The 18029-nt window shown below is 39.8% G+C and overlaps 1 protein-coding gene across 1 annotated transcript in view; it reads right to left on the bottom strand.

The window, feature by feature from the left end:
• Positions 1-230: 230 nt before the first annotated feature.
• Positions 231-18029, bottom strand: part of sacm1la (SAC1 like phosphatidylinositide phosphatase a) — a 31203-nt gene continuing 13404 nt past the window's right edge. The window contains exons 5-20 of the mRNA XM_042506630.1: positions 16449-16598; positions 14185-14244; positions 14065-14098; positions 13845-13946; positions 13525-13610; positions 13282-13368; positions 13123-13191; positions 12731-12810; positions 11966-12064; positions 11750-11888; positions 8862-8931; positions 8684-8756; positions 8481-8574; positions 6880-6972; positions 6733-6790; positions 231-1565 (exon numbers count right to left, since the gene is read on the bottom strand). Coding sequence (XP_042362564.1) covers positions 1429-1565; positions 6733-6790; positions 6880-6972; positions 8481-8574; positions 8684-8756; positions 8862-8931; positions 11750-11888; positions 11966-12064; positions 12731-12810; positions 13123-13191; positions 13282-13368; positions 13525-13610; positions 13845-13946; positions 14065-14098; positions 14185-14244; positions 16449-16598 — 1431 coding nt within the window. The 3' untranslated portion in view covers positions 231-1428. The remainder of the gene's footprint in view (positions 1566-6732; positions 6791-6879; positions 6973-8480; positions 8575-8683; positions 8757-8861; positions 8932-11749; positions 11889-11965; positions 12065-12730; positions 12811-13122; positions 13192-13281; positions 13369-13524; positions 13611-13844; positions 13947-14064; positions 14099-14184; positions 14245-16448; positions 16599-18029) is intronic.

The raw sequence follows: 18029 nt of genomic DNA, 5'->3' as shown, positions 1-18029 counted from the left end.
TCCCCCAGTTTTACCAAAACAAATAAAAAAACAAACAAACATAAATGGCACAACCGCACACGTGTTTGAATCGCTGAACAAATCACAAATGTGGGCTGAGATGCAGAGGTGTGGAACCACATCAGAAAAACTAACAGTACAGATTATTGTTCTATTTCATGGTGCAAAATCATTGGAGATTCTCTCCCAAGCTTCATAGGAAGACATATTGTTCACTCCAGTTACATACACATGAGCCAAAGATTTATATTTCATATGCAAATTTGTAAGGCTTGTTACATTCAAAACTCAACATGTACATACTGTATAGTGCTCTATTCATTGGGTACATACATCACAGACTATGTTTCAATAAATTGCATGTTGAAGTGCCACATCTTTTGATAGGGGCTCTTTAGGGTTAACTGACATTAATAAATAATGACATTAGGTAACTTTAAATCTAATCAAGGGTTTTTATATTAATAATTGATCAAATGATGATGTGTAATATGAAAGGTTCATTTTGTGGTGATGAACACAGAAGTATCTGCAGCTCAGAACCACTACTGAGCTTTTCAGCTTCTTTAGCTCGTTGTTTTGGATTCACAGAGCTGATGTGGTCAGCCTCCTCTCCAGCAGCAGGCAGATGTCTGCAGTGCAAACACTGTCATCAGTGCTCGGTCACTTCCTGCCCAACACCACACAAACAAAGTCAGTGACTGTTTGCTTCCATGTTTGTCATTATGTCAACTGAATACGGTGTTTTCAGCTTGTTCTAAAACTGTATACATGTAGACGCTGACATCTCCTTCACTCTGCCGTTGTTTCCTGTTAGGGTGGGACATCATTTTTATTTGTATGCAGAGCTTGGGGTTATTATGTAATTTCCAGCGTAGCTCCACCAAACTTGAACCTGACAGGAGGTCTACTCAGCCAGTAATGGAAAAGCCCTGTGTGGGAGTGCAGGGCCTTAAAGGCCTGGAATGAAGCACAACAGAAAAAATCTTGTCATAACATTTTGACAGATTTTAAATTTGAAGAATGATTTACAAATGAGAAATTGAGCGTAGTGTTGGAAATATTTTTGTGTGGAAAAAGAAGACAGTTTACTAAAGTGCCATCAAAGATTCTCTCCGTAACTGACAACCTTACGCTAACAAAGCAAATAAAACCAAGCTATAGTTACAGTATGCAGAATGTAGGAGATGAGATGTAAACCATGTGACGGAGTGTGTGTAGTAAAACTGAAGAGGGTTAATCATGTAGACAAACCACAGAGAAAAAAAAATTGTTTTGGAGGAGAGTCTGGAGGGTAGTCTGGAGGCAGCAGATCAGTCTGGAGTCCAGACCTAGGAAAAAAGACGGTGAAGATCACGAGGTATATGAACCTGCTGGGCCCAGATACTGCTCACATACACACATGTACACAAAGACGCGCATGCATGCTCAGTCCAGCTTCTCCTTGTGAACCAGTTTGGGGGCGTCCACAAAGTCCTGGCCGTTAAACAGGATGATAGTGGCTGTAATAGCACTGGCGGCACCCCAGAACATCACGTAAGCCAGGGTCTCTGTCCACGTGTCACCTGGAAGACAAAGTACAGCCAGTTAGTCAAAACCACATGAAGCTGTCGCCTGAAGCTCTTCGGCTAAAGGCGTGTCTACACAGGGCGTGTTTCAGCCAATCACCTCTCACACATCTGATCAAACATATACACTTCTATTTCTATCAATACAGCTGTCTGTGAATGACTGGCGTTCTCCTGAAGCTTTCCCAGCAGACACCTGCTGCAATCTGAAAGTAGTGGCAGAGTCAGGGACAATGATAGAGAGATCACTCTTTTCTCTCTCAGCAGTCTGGATTCAATGTCAAATCACAGCTGCTCTTTGCTGCTCTTTCTCCTCAGACAGCGTCCAGAGTTGCTCTGACACTCCCAGAGTGCACTGCTCTGGATAACCGAACAGTATGTTCCAACAGCACTCCGAATATACCAATGGTCCAGTTTGTGCCAGAGTGCGCTCTAACACAGTGAGTGTTTCTCAACGCACCCTCTGAACTTCCAGAATCAGAAGATTCTCAAAATAATACATTTCACTCTGTTGCTGAATTATGAATTTACAAAATGCTTTGTTATTGATATTATGTCAGCATACAGTATGCATACAAAGCACATGCAACATGAGCTAAAATGCACCCATTTGATATCAAAACTATGAATGCAATGATAAAAGATAACACTGTGGGGTTAGCTAATGCTAATGCTATATCATTCATTTATTCTTTTAATGCTTTCCCATTTGCCGCATACTCACTGGTGTCGATCTGCATAATGTCGGTAAAAGCTAGCTAACACACACACACACGCACACACAGAAACACTGCATGCTGCACACACATTACATTAGCTGAAGACCTGCCAGAATGACATTGCCACGTTTATGTTACATCTACAGTATTGAAAGGAGCGATGAGGGATTTCAGTTTGGCATGTTAAATTAGTATCAACTGACATCTGACTTTGACTTTTTTATTTTCTGAGGTCCTTCAGCATCTGCAGGACTATGCTCAGGATGTTCTATAAGTCTGTGGTTACCAATGCTATCCTGTATGCGGTGGTCTGCTGGGGCAGCAGGCTGAGGGTAGCGGACACCGACAGACTGAACAGACTGATCTGTAAAGCCAGTGACATTGTGGGAGTGAAGCTGGACTCCTTGCCGGAGGTGTGTGAGAGGAGGATGCTGTCCAAGCTGCGGGTCATCCTGGACAATGTGTCCAACCCACTCCACGACAGGCTGGTCAGTTACAGGAGTACGTTCAGTACAAGGCTGATAACACCAAAATGCACCACAGAGCGCCACAGGAAATCATTCCTGCCTGTGGCCATCAGACTGTACAACTCCTCACTCTGAATGTCAGACACTCTGACTCATTTAGTCTACTCTGGACTCTTAATAATGTGCAATAACTACTCTGATGTGCAATAATCCAGTGCAATAACTACATCCATGTATAATATTCTATATTCAGATGTTGGTAATCTGTTGTTTTATTTATCACATGGTAGAAACAAGAACAAAAATGTACATTTGTATTTATACTTTAGTGTTTAGATATATTTATTTTATATTAGTACTTATGTTTAAATTTTATTTATATATTCTACACTTTCCTACTTCTTTTAAGACTTTTGAATAGGAGCATCTGTAACTAAAGGCAATTTCCTCTTGGGAATCAATAAAGTATTAATGATTCTGATTCTGATTCTCCCAGCTCCCAGCAGCAGCACTTGGTCTAACCTGTGTAACAGCAGCCACCACAGCAAAGAATATCTTATTGGGGAATTATAAGTATAATTAGGAATATCAAATCCCAGTGTGGGAAATACTGCATTATCCATTTTAGAGGAATACTTCACCAACAAAATGTCCATTTGTATATCGATGAGTATGTCGATGCTGTGTTACCTTGAATTTAAGGAGAAAACTAGTTTTCTCACATGTGCCCAGGGAAAACAGCCAATGTTATGATTTACTGATCAATTGGGGATCATATTTAACAACAGAAAACTATATCAAAACATCCATTTACAAACTACTACAAAACTCGTGCAGTATAATCCAAGTCTCATTTATCTAGTTGTGTTCTTAATGTTTCAAAAACACATGCATGGTTTGCTCAAACCTTACTCCTTAAACAGAACTGACAGTGAAACTTATTTATGCTCTCTTCACAGACAGAATCCAATAGTGAGGATTTTTGACTAAAATGCATGTTTGGGAAGTCCTGAGCATACAACTAGATAAGTAAGACTACATGAGAGATTATACTGCGTGAGTTGTGTTTGTTAATTGATGTTTTAATGAAGTTTTTCTGTTGTTAAACATTGTCCCCGGTCAATCAATAAATTAATGTTGGCCATATTCGTAGAAACATGCAGGAACTCATTAATTCAAGATGACAGTGCATGACTAATAGATCTATAAATGATCATTTATGAATGAGGTATTCCTTTAAACCATGTTTCCATCGAAAGCTTTGGTATGGTGCCTTTAAATTCAAGAGTAGCACCTATTAACACGTACCAAGACCCTAGATTGGTGGAGTTTCCACCACAGACCATACTCTTGCCCTACCACACACATGTGGACGGTAGGGCTGGGGGGGCGCGTCGACGTAATCGATTAAGTGAATACGTCGATTCACATAACGTGCGTTGACGCGTCGCACTGCTTCACACAGCGCGCCTCATGAGCGTGAGCAGCGCCGGGCGTGTTGTCTTTTGTTTCAGCGCTACACTGCTCTCCCGAGCAGCGCCTGTCAGGCGCAGCACATCTTGAGAAACGGTGTCGCCGTTTTTTTTTACGCGTGACGCTCGCGTTTGTTGACTCTACACGACTTTGTACTGCTGTTTAAAGTCTCTCTCTGTCACAGAGATGAGGAAATACAAAGATGTTTGTTTAACCTCAACTTCCTTGTTTCCCTTTGAAAAACAAGAGCTATCTGTCTGTATTTCTGTGGACAGAATACCATCAGTTGCTGATACAATGCATTTTATTTTAAAACATTAACAGGACGGGGTTGTAAGCTGTGCAGAAGCTTGTATAATTTCATAAATGAGTGGAATATGTGCTTAGAAATATGAAAATACAGCGCTCATATCAGCAGGCAGCGTTACGCCTTAAGGCCCCGTTAAGGCTGGAATATTTTGATGCAGAAAGAATGTACCATTTATAATTATTTCTGTTAGAGAAAACTTTTAGTGTTATTTAAATTGCACTAATTTAACTGTAAGATGCTTTGTTGGACTATTTGGATTTTTTTTTCTCAGTCTGCAGCTGCTGCTAGAGGCTGCAAACATCCTTTCATTTTAGAAAAGAGTTTGCTATGACGATGGCAGCACATGAAGATGCAGCAGCCTGTAGCTCCTGAAATCCTTGCTGCCATATTTCAATACATTTTTTAATTTTTTTGACACTATGACCCCTTCTACTGAAACAAAACTTTTCTACAATAGAGAAGCACTTATCAACATCAGGAAAAGTTGTATGGGCTTTGGACTGAACACAACAGCCTGCAAGAGTATCCCCACCAATGGCATTCATGGAACGGCCAGTCAGACCAGAGGAAAGAAATGAAACACAAAGTACTGGACGAAGAGAGGGAGGAGAGCCGGCATCAGGGCGAGACTGGCCCAACTTGGACCGAGAGCTGTTCCTCTACCAAGCCCTCTTCTGTCTAATGTCCGGTCCAAAAAATGCACTGCAGGAACTGAATGATGCCATCAGCAGCAACATGCCCAAGGAACCGGATGGAATCTTCATAGTTGCTGGTGATTTTAATCAACTCATCCTTCAACTCCAAAGATGTAGCAGGATCAAGGACAAATATTATTTCATTTTTTAAAACTTTGCTCAAGTTTAAAAGTTTTTTAAACTGCTAGGTACCCCAACAGAGGGGTGATGAAAAATAGGGACCGCTTCAAGGGTACTTAAGGTGCCAACTACAACTCCTCACAATGGAAACGCAAAAAAATGCCCAGTGAACTGAACTGAAAAGAACCGACCTGCTGGTGGAAAAGCAGCTTAAGTAACAGCATGTGAAACACCCTCCAAGCCCACAACTTTCTGACAAGATCATGAGGCTTTCCAATGTACGGCCAATGTGACAGAGAGGGAGTGACTGACCCTTTATTCAGGAAATATTGTTTTATAACTGCACAGTGAAATAATACAAGCAGCAGGGAAGATGGGATGCTGCTATTAGTGGCCTGCTAACCATACTACCAATCATAGTTTATGTTTATAACCTGCTTTTTGCCACAACGAGCCAGTAAATGTTGCCTCCTAACTTCTCATCTGACTGCAGCTTTAAACTGGGGACTTTTCACCCTGACACTGTCAGAATTCAGTCTTATAAATGCTTTTTCAAAGTATTCTAGTGTATGGATATGCATTAATCACTTATGATGCAGTATATATTCTTATAAATGTGTGAAAATGATTGCACTTTACTTAACACCTACAATGAAACATTATGATGAAGCATACATAATTATAAAAGCATCAACATGTACCTCACTTAACTTAACACATACAATTATAACTTATGATAAAGCATGGGCTGTTATATTACACTATGAGTCCTTTTTACAGTTAATTGGTGATGTGTGAATAAGTGAGTTTAAATATTTCTAATGCATTACAAGCCCCTGCATTCAACCTTTAGTTTGTAACAAGTCAAGAGCACCCATAAGACCCTTGCCACTTATAAATCATTATAAGTCAAATCCATAATGGTTCATGACTATTGATATAGTGCATCAGTAAGCATTATGTGTGTTTATGAGAGTAGTCATTTTAACTGCATTATAATTCACTATGAATGGTGTCATAATTCACTACAGATATGGTCTTCATCGAAAGTGTTACCAAGCACTTCTGCCTTTATGTGTGGTTGAACAACATGTGCAGGTTTTATGTTGAAAAATCTACCCTATTTGGCAGGTTTCCTCCTGTAAGTTGAGTTAATCAGCACTATACAAAAGTCACTAGTCTCAACGGCTCAGAACAGCTATTGGAAACTGAAAGCACAAGCTATTAGTAAAGCCACAAATTATGTTAAAACCATTTAATCACAAATTCTCAAATTACAGTCTCCTGCAGCTTTAAATAAATTGCTGACAGAATAAGATTACAGCAGTGCTGGCTTGAACCAACATAGAAAACTTAACTCATGGGCAGAGAGGAACTTACCAGCCATGAGGAGACAGACGATGCACATGGAAAATGCCACCAGCATAATGATGGGCAGCTGTGAAAAGAGCAGGATTCAAAGGATCAGACTAAAAGTCACATGTAATGCTACTTCTAAGAAGAGAGGAAACACTGAGGGATACTGACCGTGAGGAACTTCCAGTCCTTCTGCACACGGAGAGGAGTGGGTCCATCAGAGTCATCGACGGCAAAGTTACCCAGAAACAGGTCAATGGAATCCTGAAACCAACAAAACTCTACTGACACCTTGACTAGACTGATAAAACACTATTCCAAAGCACATTTATTTTCATATTGTGGCTCATTTACAGCCAGCCTCACTGACATGTTAGACATAAAAGGTTAAAGGCGTAAAGCTTGCTATACGCGGGTAGGAGCTTTTAGTGCTTGTGTTTTGTGAGTGAGTGTGAGTATTTTTTTAAAAAAACACTCAGCAAGTGTTTGGGAACTGAGGACACTAATTGTTGAAGTTTTGAAAGTGAAATTCTTTCCCATTCTTGCTTGATATATGACTTCAGTGTCTCAACAGTCCAGAGTTTCCATTGTCATACTGTGTGCCTCATAATGCTCCACACATGTTCAATGTGAGTCAGGTCTGGACTGCAGTAGGTCAGTCTAGTAGCTGCACTCTTTTACTACAAAGCAACGCTGTTGGAACACGTGCAGAATGTGTCTCATTGTCTTGCTGGAATAAGCAGGGACATCCCTGAAGAAGACATCGTCTGAATGGCAGCATATGTTGCTCCAAAACCTGTGTGTAACATTCAGCATTAAAGGAGCATTTACAGATGAGAGTTACCCATGTTGTCATGGACACTAACACCCTCCCTCACAGCTGCTGGCTTTGAACTTTGAGATGCTAATAATCTGGATGATCTTTTTCCTCTTTAGCCCTGAGGACATGACGTCCATTATTTCCAACAATAAACTGAAATTTGGACTCCTCACACCATAGCACACTTTTCCACTTTGTGTTAGTCCGTCTCAGATGAGCTCGGGTCCAGAGATGTTGAACATGTTTGTGGATGTTGTTTATATCTATCTTTCACTTTGCACCATAGAGTCTGCACTCGTAGATATAGTTCATCACTACGTTTACTGACAATGGTTTTCCAAAGTGTTCCTGAGCCCATGTAGTCATAGCCTTTGTAAAATTATGTTGGTTTTTAATGCAGTGAAGCCTGAGGGGTAAAAGGCATTCAAAATTGTTTTTCAGCCTTAAAGAGATTTTCCATAATTTCTGAATCTTTTGAAGATATTATGGATTGGAGACTATTTGCTCATGCAGTTTTTCATGAGGTGGTGAACCTCGCGCCATCCCCGCTTGTGAACAACTGAACCTTTCGAGGATGCCCCTGTTCTTACCCACACATGATGCTATCACCTGTTAACAGTTAACCTGTTACCTGTGAAATGATCAGATGTTTATGAGCATTCCACAACTTTCCCAGTCTTTTGTTGCCCCTGTCCATCTGTTTTTGGAACATGCTGAAGACATCAAATTCAGTTGAGCGTGTATTTACAGAGAAATAATAAAGATTATCAGTTTGAACATTAAATATCTTTTCTTTGTACTGTATTCAATTGTACATAGGGCAAAAAAAAATCAATCAAGTCAAATTCAATCAAATAATTGAATTTAATTTTTATTTAACATTTTACACAGCGTCCCCACATTTTTAGAGTTGAGTTTGTATCTACAACAAATCATGTCAAAGACGTCATACCTGTCTGAATCCATCAGAGAAGTTATTTTTGTAGTAACGGATCATTGAGTTCCAGCCATCCATCAGCAGACCCCACCTGGTCCTCTTCCCTGTCCTAATGGAGAAATAAAGTTGGACTGAACAGCAACCATGACACCAATGCAAGGGGACTTCAGAAAACAACTCACAAATTATGTGTGAGATAGGATGTTACATTACTGTACCTGGTGAAGTCTGTTTTCAAGGCTCCAGTTCCTGCGTACTGTACAGCGCATGCATTGGCATTGTCAGCCCATGCTGGTTAAAGAGCACACACACAGAACAGTGAGGACACACTAAGAGGCTACAGCATCTACTGATCACACAACACATGCTGACAGTTGAGTATACAGATGACATTACCATTCTTGTAGATCTTTTCAAACTCAGCCTGCTCCTCAATCCGCTGACCAACGTTCAGAACTCCCATCCTCTGTGCACACACAGAAACAACACAGATACTGCTCAGTAACACTCACAACTCCCAATGTGAACAGGATGGTGAATCAACCAGAACCTTTTTGAATCTTTCCACATCTTTTCCATACATATATATATATATATATATATATGTACGTACACACACACGTACATAGGTACATGCACATTCACACATGCAAACATGTACATATTCATACTTACATACATATTAAACAAAGTGATACAAATGCCAATTTCAAACTTCAGGTTTTACACTGAAAGCTCTAATTTTCAGTTTAAGAGTGTCACTCCATGCGCTGATAAAGTAAAGCTCTTAACAAGACTAGGTTAAAATCCATTATATGGTGGGACTCTAAATGAAACACTAGAAGCAGGGTGTAAAATTAACTTTTTACCTCATCCACCATTGGCTAGTGACCTCCAAAAAATCATGCCTTATATGATTTAAAATAATTACCATCCGTTTTTATTATGAAAATCCAATTTAAGCATCACTTAAAGAATACGGTTATGTACAGATAAAATTAGATTACTGCTATTTTATTAGGTCATACTTCATTTCAAGGTGACTGCTGCATCATCATGTATGCAGCTCATGGTGTGGTTTGTCGGGTTGTGTGTTAGTCAGGACCGAGGTTGGCCAGCCTCATCAATTTTCCAGTTTTCTTTGAAACGTCGTATAGTGACATTACTCCGTTTAGCTGTCTGTTCCTCTTCTTGATCGTCTCCTGCCCCTTTGTTTATCCTTTTTGTTTGTGGTGGCTTCACGCTGGAAAATCTGTTGCCACATCTTCCTTGCTATGCTCTTCCTGCCGTGCTTCTTCAAGCAAAGAGAATGAATAGAACTCCAGTAGCTGACGTCACGCCGTTCTCAGCGTACCAAATCACAACACAAGTACAGCGCGCTGCAAGGGTCAAATTAGCCTGACAGTCGGCAGAAATGGTCAAAAGTATGAAAACAAAACCTCAGATGCAATTCAAAATTTTCCATTGGCCACTGGCGGATGTGTGTTTTTGTTTTACACAGCAAACTAATTTTTTACCCACCACTGGCGCTTGCTGGGTGTTGATTTTACGCTCTGACTAGAAGGCTTTTAGAAGGCTGTTTTTTAAACAGGACAAGGCAGCATTCACTCAGTTATGGACTTCACCTTATTGTGGTCGAGCCCAAAAATGTAAATACATGTCAAAATGAAGAAAAACACACTTTGACACAGTAACACAACTCTCCCCTCTTCAGCTCTGGTTGGTGATGTCCGTGCCTGCCTGGGTGGTGGAGGCTGTGCAGCAATTAGCCACCATCAGAGCCAGTTCTGCCAATAATGATACTTAATAAACCATTATATGGTGGCTGATTAATCTTCCAAAGCCAGTTAGGGTTTTAATTTAGTTAACGGGACCTGTGCTGACATCTTATTGACACTCATAACAGTGGTGGCAGCTGTTCCAACATTGTTACGCTTAATATTAAAAAACTTTGCTGAAAAGTACACAGAAAAGCTTGGCATGAGACCTGATGGAAGTTGGGCACACGCACAATAATTTTTGAGGAGGGGCCTGTTTTGAGTTAACAATGCACACCAAAGACATTTACTTTTATTTATTTTTCTACATAAACAGGGCTAGTTACAGCTATTTCCCCAACTTTCCTGACTTCTAATCCTTAGCACAACCATTACAAAAATGAAAATATAAATGAAAGTGTTCAGCCACCTGAAGGATGACTGATATGGTGGTCAAAGACCACAACCTCATTATTTTCACTGTTAATGATCCCTGAGTCAGTCTGACTGGGAGGTGAGCTAACATACAGCCAACATCAGGTGAAACTGTGCAAGACGATACTGCTGGGTTTAGAGGGAATGTCTGTTGGATATCAAACTTTAAACCAACTAAAATGTCTAAACTGGATTTAGTCTGTGATGCAGTGATATTTACTCTAAATGTATTAAACACATAAACAGCAGTGATTGTGATTGGGTCTATATCATAGACTGTATAAATAATATAGGATTTTTAAATTAAGCTGAAAGGGAGCTTATCTCCACCTGCAGTGGAGTCGTCGGACATACTTCATCAATAAATGGATTCTCCCCTGCTGATTGTATACTGAGACAAGGACATTAGTCCAATTAAATGGCCTAATCGAGCTGTAACCATAGCTTGACTAAATTGTGCATGTGGACGTACTGAGTTGTCAGTTAAATCAAATAAAACAGACATCGCTTATTCTGTGCAAATGTGCTGCATGAAACACAGGCGTGGGGGGGTAATATCTAAATTACATGATGTCCCCAAGTTATAATAGTCCTGTGTGAATAGGACTTAAAGTCCGTGCAACGTGATAATTAAAATGTGTTCTGAGTTTGTCACTTCACAGAAAGATGTGTTATTAAACCAGCCAAGTTTTTAAAAGGTCTCAACATCATGAAAAAAAGCACAGTATTCTCTGATATGGAACGCTGGGGGCGTGTCCGCTGAAGGAGCAGAGGCCACGCCCAATCACTGGACTATGCTAATAATGCTTCTCATTTTCATACTGCTACATTGTCAGGGGCGGGATAATGCTGAGTATAGCTCCAGTGTGTCATCAAGCTATGGTTTTAGGCCTGCCCAAAAAATCTTAAAAAAGGAAAATGGTGAAAAAACAGTCAACCGTCTAACTCCACAATTCAGCACTATATAGAAAAGGGTCTTTCTAACATGTTTTCAACAGTCAGTTTCCAACATTTGTAATGTGTTTTGAAACAAATCTCTGAATTCACTTCACACGAACTTTAAGAGGCTAAGCAGTATTGGGGTTAAAATACCTGGAGCTGAGACTGCAGGGAGCGTCGGGCCAGCAGGCTCTGGATGACATTGGTCCTGTCCAGACAGTCCATGCAGTTACTGCGGAAGACTCCTCTCTGCTGGGCCACCGTCTTCCCCTCTGAGTTCACCATGAAGTAACTACACACAGAGAGACATCTGAATATATATGTATTCAACAGCAGATAGGAGCCCAGAACATCTGCTGCTTATGGTACCTGTATTCATCTTGTGTCTCAGTGACAGCATCCACTAAGATCTGGAGACGGTCCCATCTCATGTGGCTGCACTCTTTGTGAAAGTCAAAGGCAATGTAACTGAGGACAGAAGAGACAAACGCACAGGGTCACAGTGCTGTGATCACAATGCGAGAAGGCAGATTGATGATTTGTTTTGATCAGGCAGAAATGGACAGCTGTATTTATGTAAATGAAAATGTCTACCAACAGTAAGACTGTATTACTGGACAGCAACATAGTCAGTGGTTTAACAGGCACTAGAGTGAGTGGGTTACAGCCAGCTTTCTCCAGTTTGTGGATTCTTCAAACCTGGCTTCTGTAACCAGGCTACAGGATTAGAGAAACCTGATTTCTTGGGTGGATTTCCTCTGGAGGAAGCAGATTTCTCTGCCATGTTTACAAGACACTGGGTTTCTAATTTTTTAGCTGAGCATGTGCATGACAAAAAGACAGGGAGAGTAACAGTGGTGCAAATGGATAAAAGAAGATAGAATTAGTCATAACAATGTGTTCAAAATAATTCCATCCAAAAAACAACTAAAACTGAAACTGCCACATAAGTGTGTTTCGACCACTAAACATTTAATATTTGCTTGCATATATCCAGTGATAGGACAGTCATAGGATATGATGCAGAAACAGTCTGGTTTTATTAAAAGGCCATTTTTCCAGCAGTGAAATACTTCTTTAAGTGCATGTACTCTGTGAACATAAAGATTGTAGAAGCCATTAAGTGACACTTACTTGAGCATACCATTGTTCATGCCAGAAACCATCTTGGCAAAGACCTGTTCCAGTGGCTTCTCTGAGCCCTTCTGATTCACCTGAAAAAAACAAGGAAACATAACTTGGCCTGATAATTATTTGCTTAAAGTTCCTTTGAAAGGTAGAGTGTGTGAGACTCAGGGAGATTGGCAACATGGTGATCAACATAATCAAGAATCCCTTTCCTATATAGATATTAATTGTTCAGTAATTAATTGTTGGTAAGGAAAACACAACCACTCTTATTTTCAGGTTATTACACACTAAAGAAAACATATGTATTTTATTCCATTTCTGCCAATATATCTCCCTAAATCCTATGCAGTGGACCTTTAACACAAATAATGAAAGAGCAGAGAGAGGGTCCTTACCAGGTTAAGAATAGTTTGCTTCCCATAGATGAGGAGCTGAGAGTCGAAATGCCTCTGGAAACCATCCATCTATACAGAGTTTCCAGGTGGTTAGCAACAGAGTTTCACACCAATCACCATTTGAAAAGCAAACAGAAACATGAAAAGCTGTGCTCTTACGTGATTGGTGGTTTTGCTGATGATAGGTTTGGGTTTGTATTTGAGGTTGGGCCTCTGACTCCAGTAAAAGGGCATGGAACCTCGTGTCTGAGGATGAAAAAAAAGATTTGTCTTTTATTTGAGTTATTTCTGAAATCTTCTTCTTGAAAGTTTTACTATCTGAGCTTAAAGCTGCAGAGAAGACATTGAAAAGCTGAGCCATAATAAAAACTTTTTAACTGTACAATTGGCCCTTATACTTGCCTGTATAAATGAAGCCTTTGCTCCTTCATACAAAACTATCTGCTCCGTCTCCACAAAGTTAGCAGCATGGCCTTCAGAGTCTATGCCTGTGGAGACAGCAGAACAGAAAACATCAGTGTGCAGTCAATCGTGTTAGAAAGTTTGTAAATTAGAGAGGCAGACAGCATTACCTTCTGTTGTACCTTCTGTACCTTCATACTGTTTATGGAAATGTATTTGCTATCAGCTACTTTGCTCTCCACTTGCCAGTATGCAAGTGTACAATACTTTGTGCACTTCAACAAAGACAGTGCTTCAGGATCAAGCTCCAGTTTTTTTACCTCGAACGTAGTATCTGACGCCAGCCCGGAAGCAGCTTCTCCGGGAGATGAGGATCCACTCAAAGATCTTTCCATTGATCCGACATGGCTTCATGACAATGACTGGACCAAGAGGGTTAAGAAAAGGTTGTGCTCAGGAATGGATCTGATCTACAGAGTGTTTTAGGTAAGATGTCCCCTGCGTCATTAGGAAATGTTAGACACCCAGTGAAAAGGATACATCCATGGACAACAGGAAGTGCAAACTTATGAAGCTATGGAGAAATAATGACAGTTATTCTAATGAAATAAAATCAGTACAACAACATTCAATCAAAACTAAAAGGCCCACAGGTGTTACCTCTGGCTGCGCAGACAGTTCTCTCAACAGGTTCCCATTCCACACAAACCTCTGATCTGCCTGGAAACCACAAGCAACATGATGTAAGCACATTATTCAGCAGCAACACAATCAAACACATACCACTTCATAATAATAATTTTCATTGTCATCATTTGCTAGTGATTAAGTAACTATGATTAAAATACACCTTTAAAAAATCATTTCTGTTTTCATCAAACATTACTCTAACAGGAGGACTACTGAAAATTATTTTCAGTGATGGACTAATCCCCATTTGGCAGCAGGACAGTGTATGTCGGACTGAGTCAAAATAAAGTTCAGTGGGTATGTTCATACAACCGTGTGGCTAATGACATGTTTTTATTAGTTACTGACAACAATGGAGCTTTATGGCACAGAGGAAGAGGACAGACCAGGCTTTGGATACCAGGAGTTTAACCTGGAACAAGGAATTTTTGGTGTCCCCCAGAGTAGGGTCGATTTCTGGTTTTGCCCGTCTGTTCCGGTGTACTACCTTAATATATATATTTATCCTTTATTTAACCAGGTAAAAGACTTGTTGAGATTTGAAATGTCTTTTCCAAGAGTAACCTGGCTAAGAGGGCAGCTTAAAACAAGGTTACAAAAATAAATACAGGCGGATAATTCAACTATCAAACAAATACAACTATTACACCATACAAAAAGTGAGCACAATCTCCAGTTAAAATGTGAAAACCGCAATCATCAATTTTTTAGTTATCATTGGAGTACCAGTCACGCTGACCAATAGTGCTATTTTCTCAACCTTTTAAAAGTGACTTAAATTCCCCCATATTGATCAGCAGACCTTCTGTAAGTTATTCCAAATTCAAAAGCTTTTTTGCCAAGTTCTGTGCGAACCTTGGGGACTGACATCAAAAGAGTGCTGTGAGAGTGCAGGCCATATTGATTCTGTTTTTTTCACATACAGTACTGTGCAAAAGTCTTAGGCCACTTCGAACTTTATTTTAGCAAGGTAATAATGACCAGTCTCTTTACTAAAACACAACCAGTATACAGTATTAAAAATGCAACTATTTAAGAATAAAACAACCTCATCAGGCTTAAGTTGCAAATATTTACTGTGACCTCCATTTCCACTTAGCATGTCTTGAACTCGCTTAGGCAGGCAATATGAGATGTACAATACTAATCTTCTGTGTATTTACACCAGGTAGTATTCAAGACATGTCCAAAGCTCAATATTGATTGTTTGAGATACCTTTTGTTATGGTTGCATGATTCCATGTTTGACAGTAAATATTGACTGCAGTCAGAAGAAGCCATTTTGTTTTGTCTTTTTTAGTGTTTTAAAACATTGTACATGCTCTCTGTATTCTATGTATCTTCATAAAGAGACTAAGCAATAAATGTATATATTATGTCCTCGTTACTTTTCTAAAACAAAAAATCTATGGTGGCCTAAGATTTTTGCACAGTACTGTATATGTACAGCCCAAGTGGACTCATATATATACACACATATATATATATATATATATATATATATATATATATATATATATATATATATAAAAACTGACCAGTGTAATAGTCTACAGACAGACAGAGAAGGCCAATTAGCAGCAGCTTACAATGTACAGTGGTGTACGTGGTAATACAAATATCATGTAATAAACATTATAAACGGACTAACGGAGCCACTAGTGTCACACAGGTCAGCCGCAGAATTTAATTTACTGCTGAGACAAGGCAGCCAGTGCCTGCAACATGAGAGAGATAAAATGTCAGCGGAGGGGAGAGAGCCACACATACTGTGTTCGTTTACCTTTTGGGTTGATGAGAGGAGATGACAGTTCTCATTCTTTTATGAAGAAGTTTGGTAAGCAAGTCCGATCCGGTTTGAAAATTTTTAGACCAGCCCAGCCCAGCCCAGCCCAGCCCAACCCGCTGAAGATGTTTTAGCCAGTACCAAAGCAATATCACCAATGTCAAAATGATAAGAACTGAGAATGAAAACAGCAATTTAAATCCTTTCTGCATGTGTTATTTATCAAACGTTGCAGCTCTGATGTGTGGACCTCTGTGCCCAAACAGGATGTGCACAAGGACATGCATACATGCCACAAACACAGGGGTGATACACAGATGACTGAGAACAACCATAAACCCATTTCTGTTTCAGTCTATTATGTCTATTTTAGCATTTTGAAAGAAAAAAAAATAAAGATAGAGTTTGGAGTGTGAAGTTGTGAAAGGCAAGTTATTGGCTGTCTCACCCTCTCCAGCAGGCTCATCTCTTGGAAGTCTGGGCTGGTGTTGGCCAGCCGCTGCAGACTGTGTGTAAGATCGTAGTCAGTGCAGAAGTAGAAGCCATCTGTAGTCAGTACATTGTTGATCATGGACAGGAAAGTCTTGTTCTCCTGAGACTGAAAGAGGAAACAAAACAGACTTTTAGTTCTCACAATGATGCATTTTGCAGAATACTCGGAACTGCACACTTATGTTATACTGGCACTGTGTGTGTTAGGGATGCACCTTTTTCTCTCCTAATACAGCAACTCTGTCTAGTATCTGCTAATATTCAGTGCCAATGTGATACCAGACCCCCACATTCAGATCTGTACCCCTCACTGTGTGGACCAGCTTTGCAAGGTAACATGATACTGATTGCTTCCTGCTGCTGAAGCCTTACCACTGCCAAAAATAAAACTAAAGTGATCTAAGGGTGCTATTCAAAGAGAAGTCTTGAGGTTGTAAAATCATTAATGTTCTCAGCAAACGTGATTATGTGAGATACCAAGTGATTGTCGGGCACAATAGCCGTTGCACACAAGGGGCCAGATGCATAAACAAAGTGTACCACTGAAACCAAGCCCGCATTTTTCCCACACAATAAATGAAGAATGTGTGGTGAGAATGTCCGCACTTCACACATTCTTCAGAGACTGATCTAAGTTGAGAGAGGGATAACATTTTTTTATGATGTTTGCCAATTTCACTTTGTGTTATTTTTGCAGGCTACACAGCATTGTGTAAAATGTCAGACACATTTATAAAGTTAATGTGAAATATTTTCAGAGTGGTACATTTCATTTTTGTTTACACTTCTCTCCCTGTTACAGACCATTAATACAATACTGTCAAGAATCTTATGAAGTCTGTTTCAACATGAGCCATGAACGAATCACTGATCATTTTTCTGATGTTTAATAATCCTTATGATCTTTATATTACCACGATGATAGTTCACAGACGCGTGATGAATTAGTGATAAATATGCTACAAATATCCACAGCCGTCCATAGTTACAGCCGTCCAGGCACCACTGGAGAACCCTTACCGATGTGTCAGTCAATGAAATTGCACCGTCTTTACTGTATTTCTGACTTGTAGCTGTAATGAATGTAAACACACGTTTATGCGCATTTCTACATCCATTTATGTTGAACTGTGGGTGTTGAAATAAGGCTCTTGCACCCAGCGCCACAATGACTGAGATTTATAAAAACCGAAATCAGGCGTAAGCACGGCTTTATAAATCCAATGAAAAGAATGCATATGCACATTTCTGACTCTGTTCGTACACCCAGTTTAAATCATGAATCTACACAGAGTTATGCATCCAGTCCTGGTCTGAACCCAGATCCCAATGCAAAGCTGCAAAACTGTGTGCATGTGCTTCACAAAGAAACAATGCACAACAACACCTGAACATCCAGAGAAAACTGCAGTTATTCATATTCACCTAATTTTTTTAGTTTTGTTGTTATTTTGTCTTGTTTAGTTTATCATTTCTTTGGTGCATCTTCTCAGTCATTATGCTTCAGTGGTTTGGCAATAAAGATGTTGAGTATGAG

This window comes from Plectropomus leopardus, chromosome 18 (genome assembly GCF_008729295.1).
Source record: "Plectropomus leopardus isolate mb chromosome 18, YSFRI_Pleo_2.0, whole genome shotgun sequence".
NCBI classification, from domain to species: domain Eukaryota; kingdom Metazoa; phylum Chordata; class Actinopteri; order Perciformes; family Serranidae; genus Plectropomus; species Plectropomus leopardus.
The sequence above is the reverse complement of the archived record's forward strand: the minus strand, read 5'-3'. Positions and strand labels throughout refer to the sequence as shown.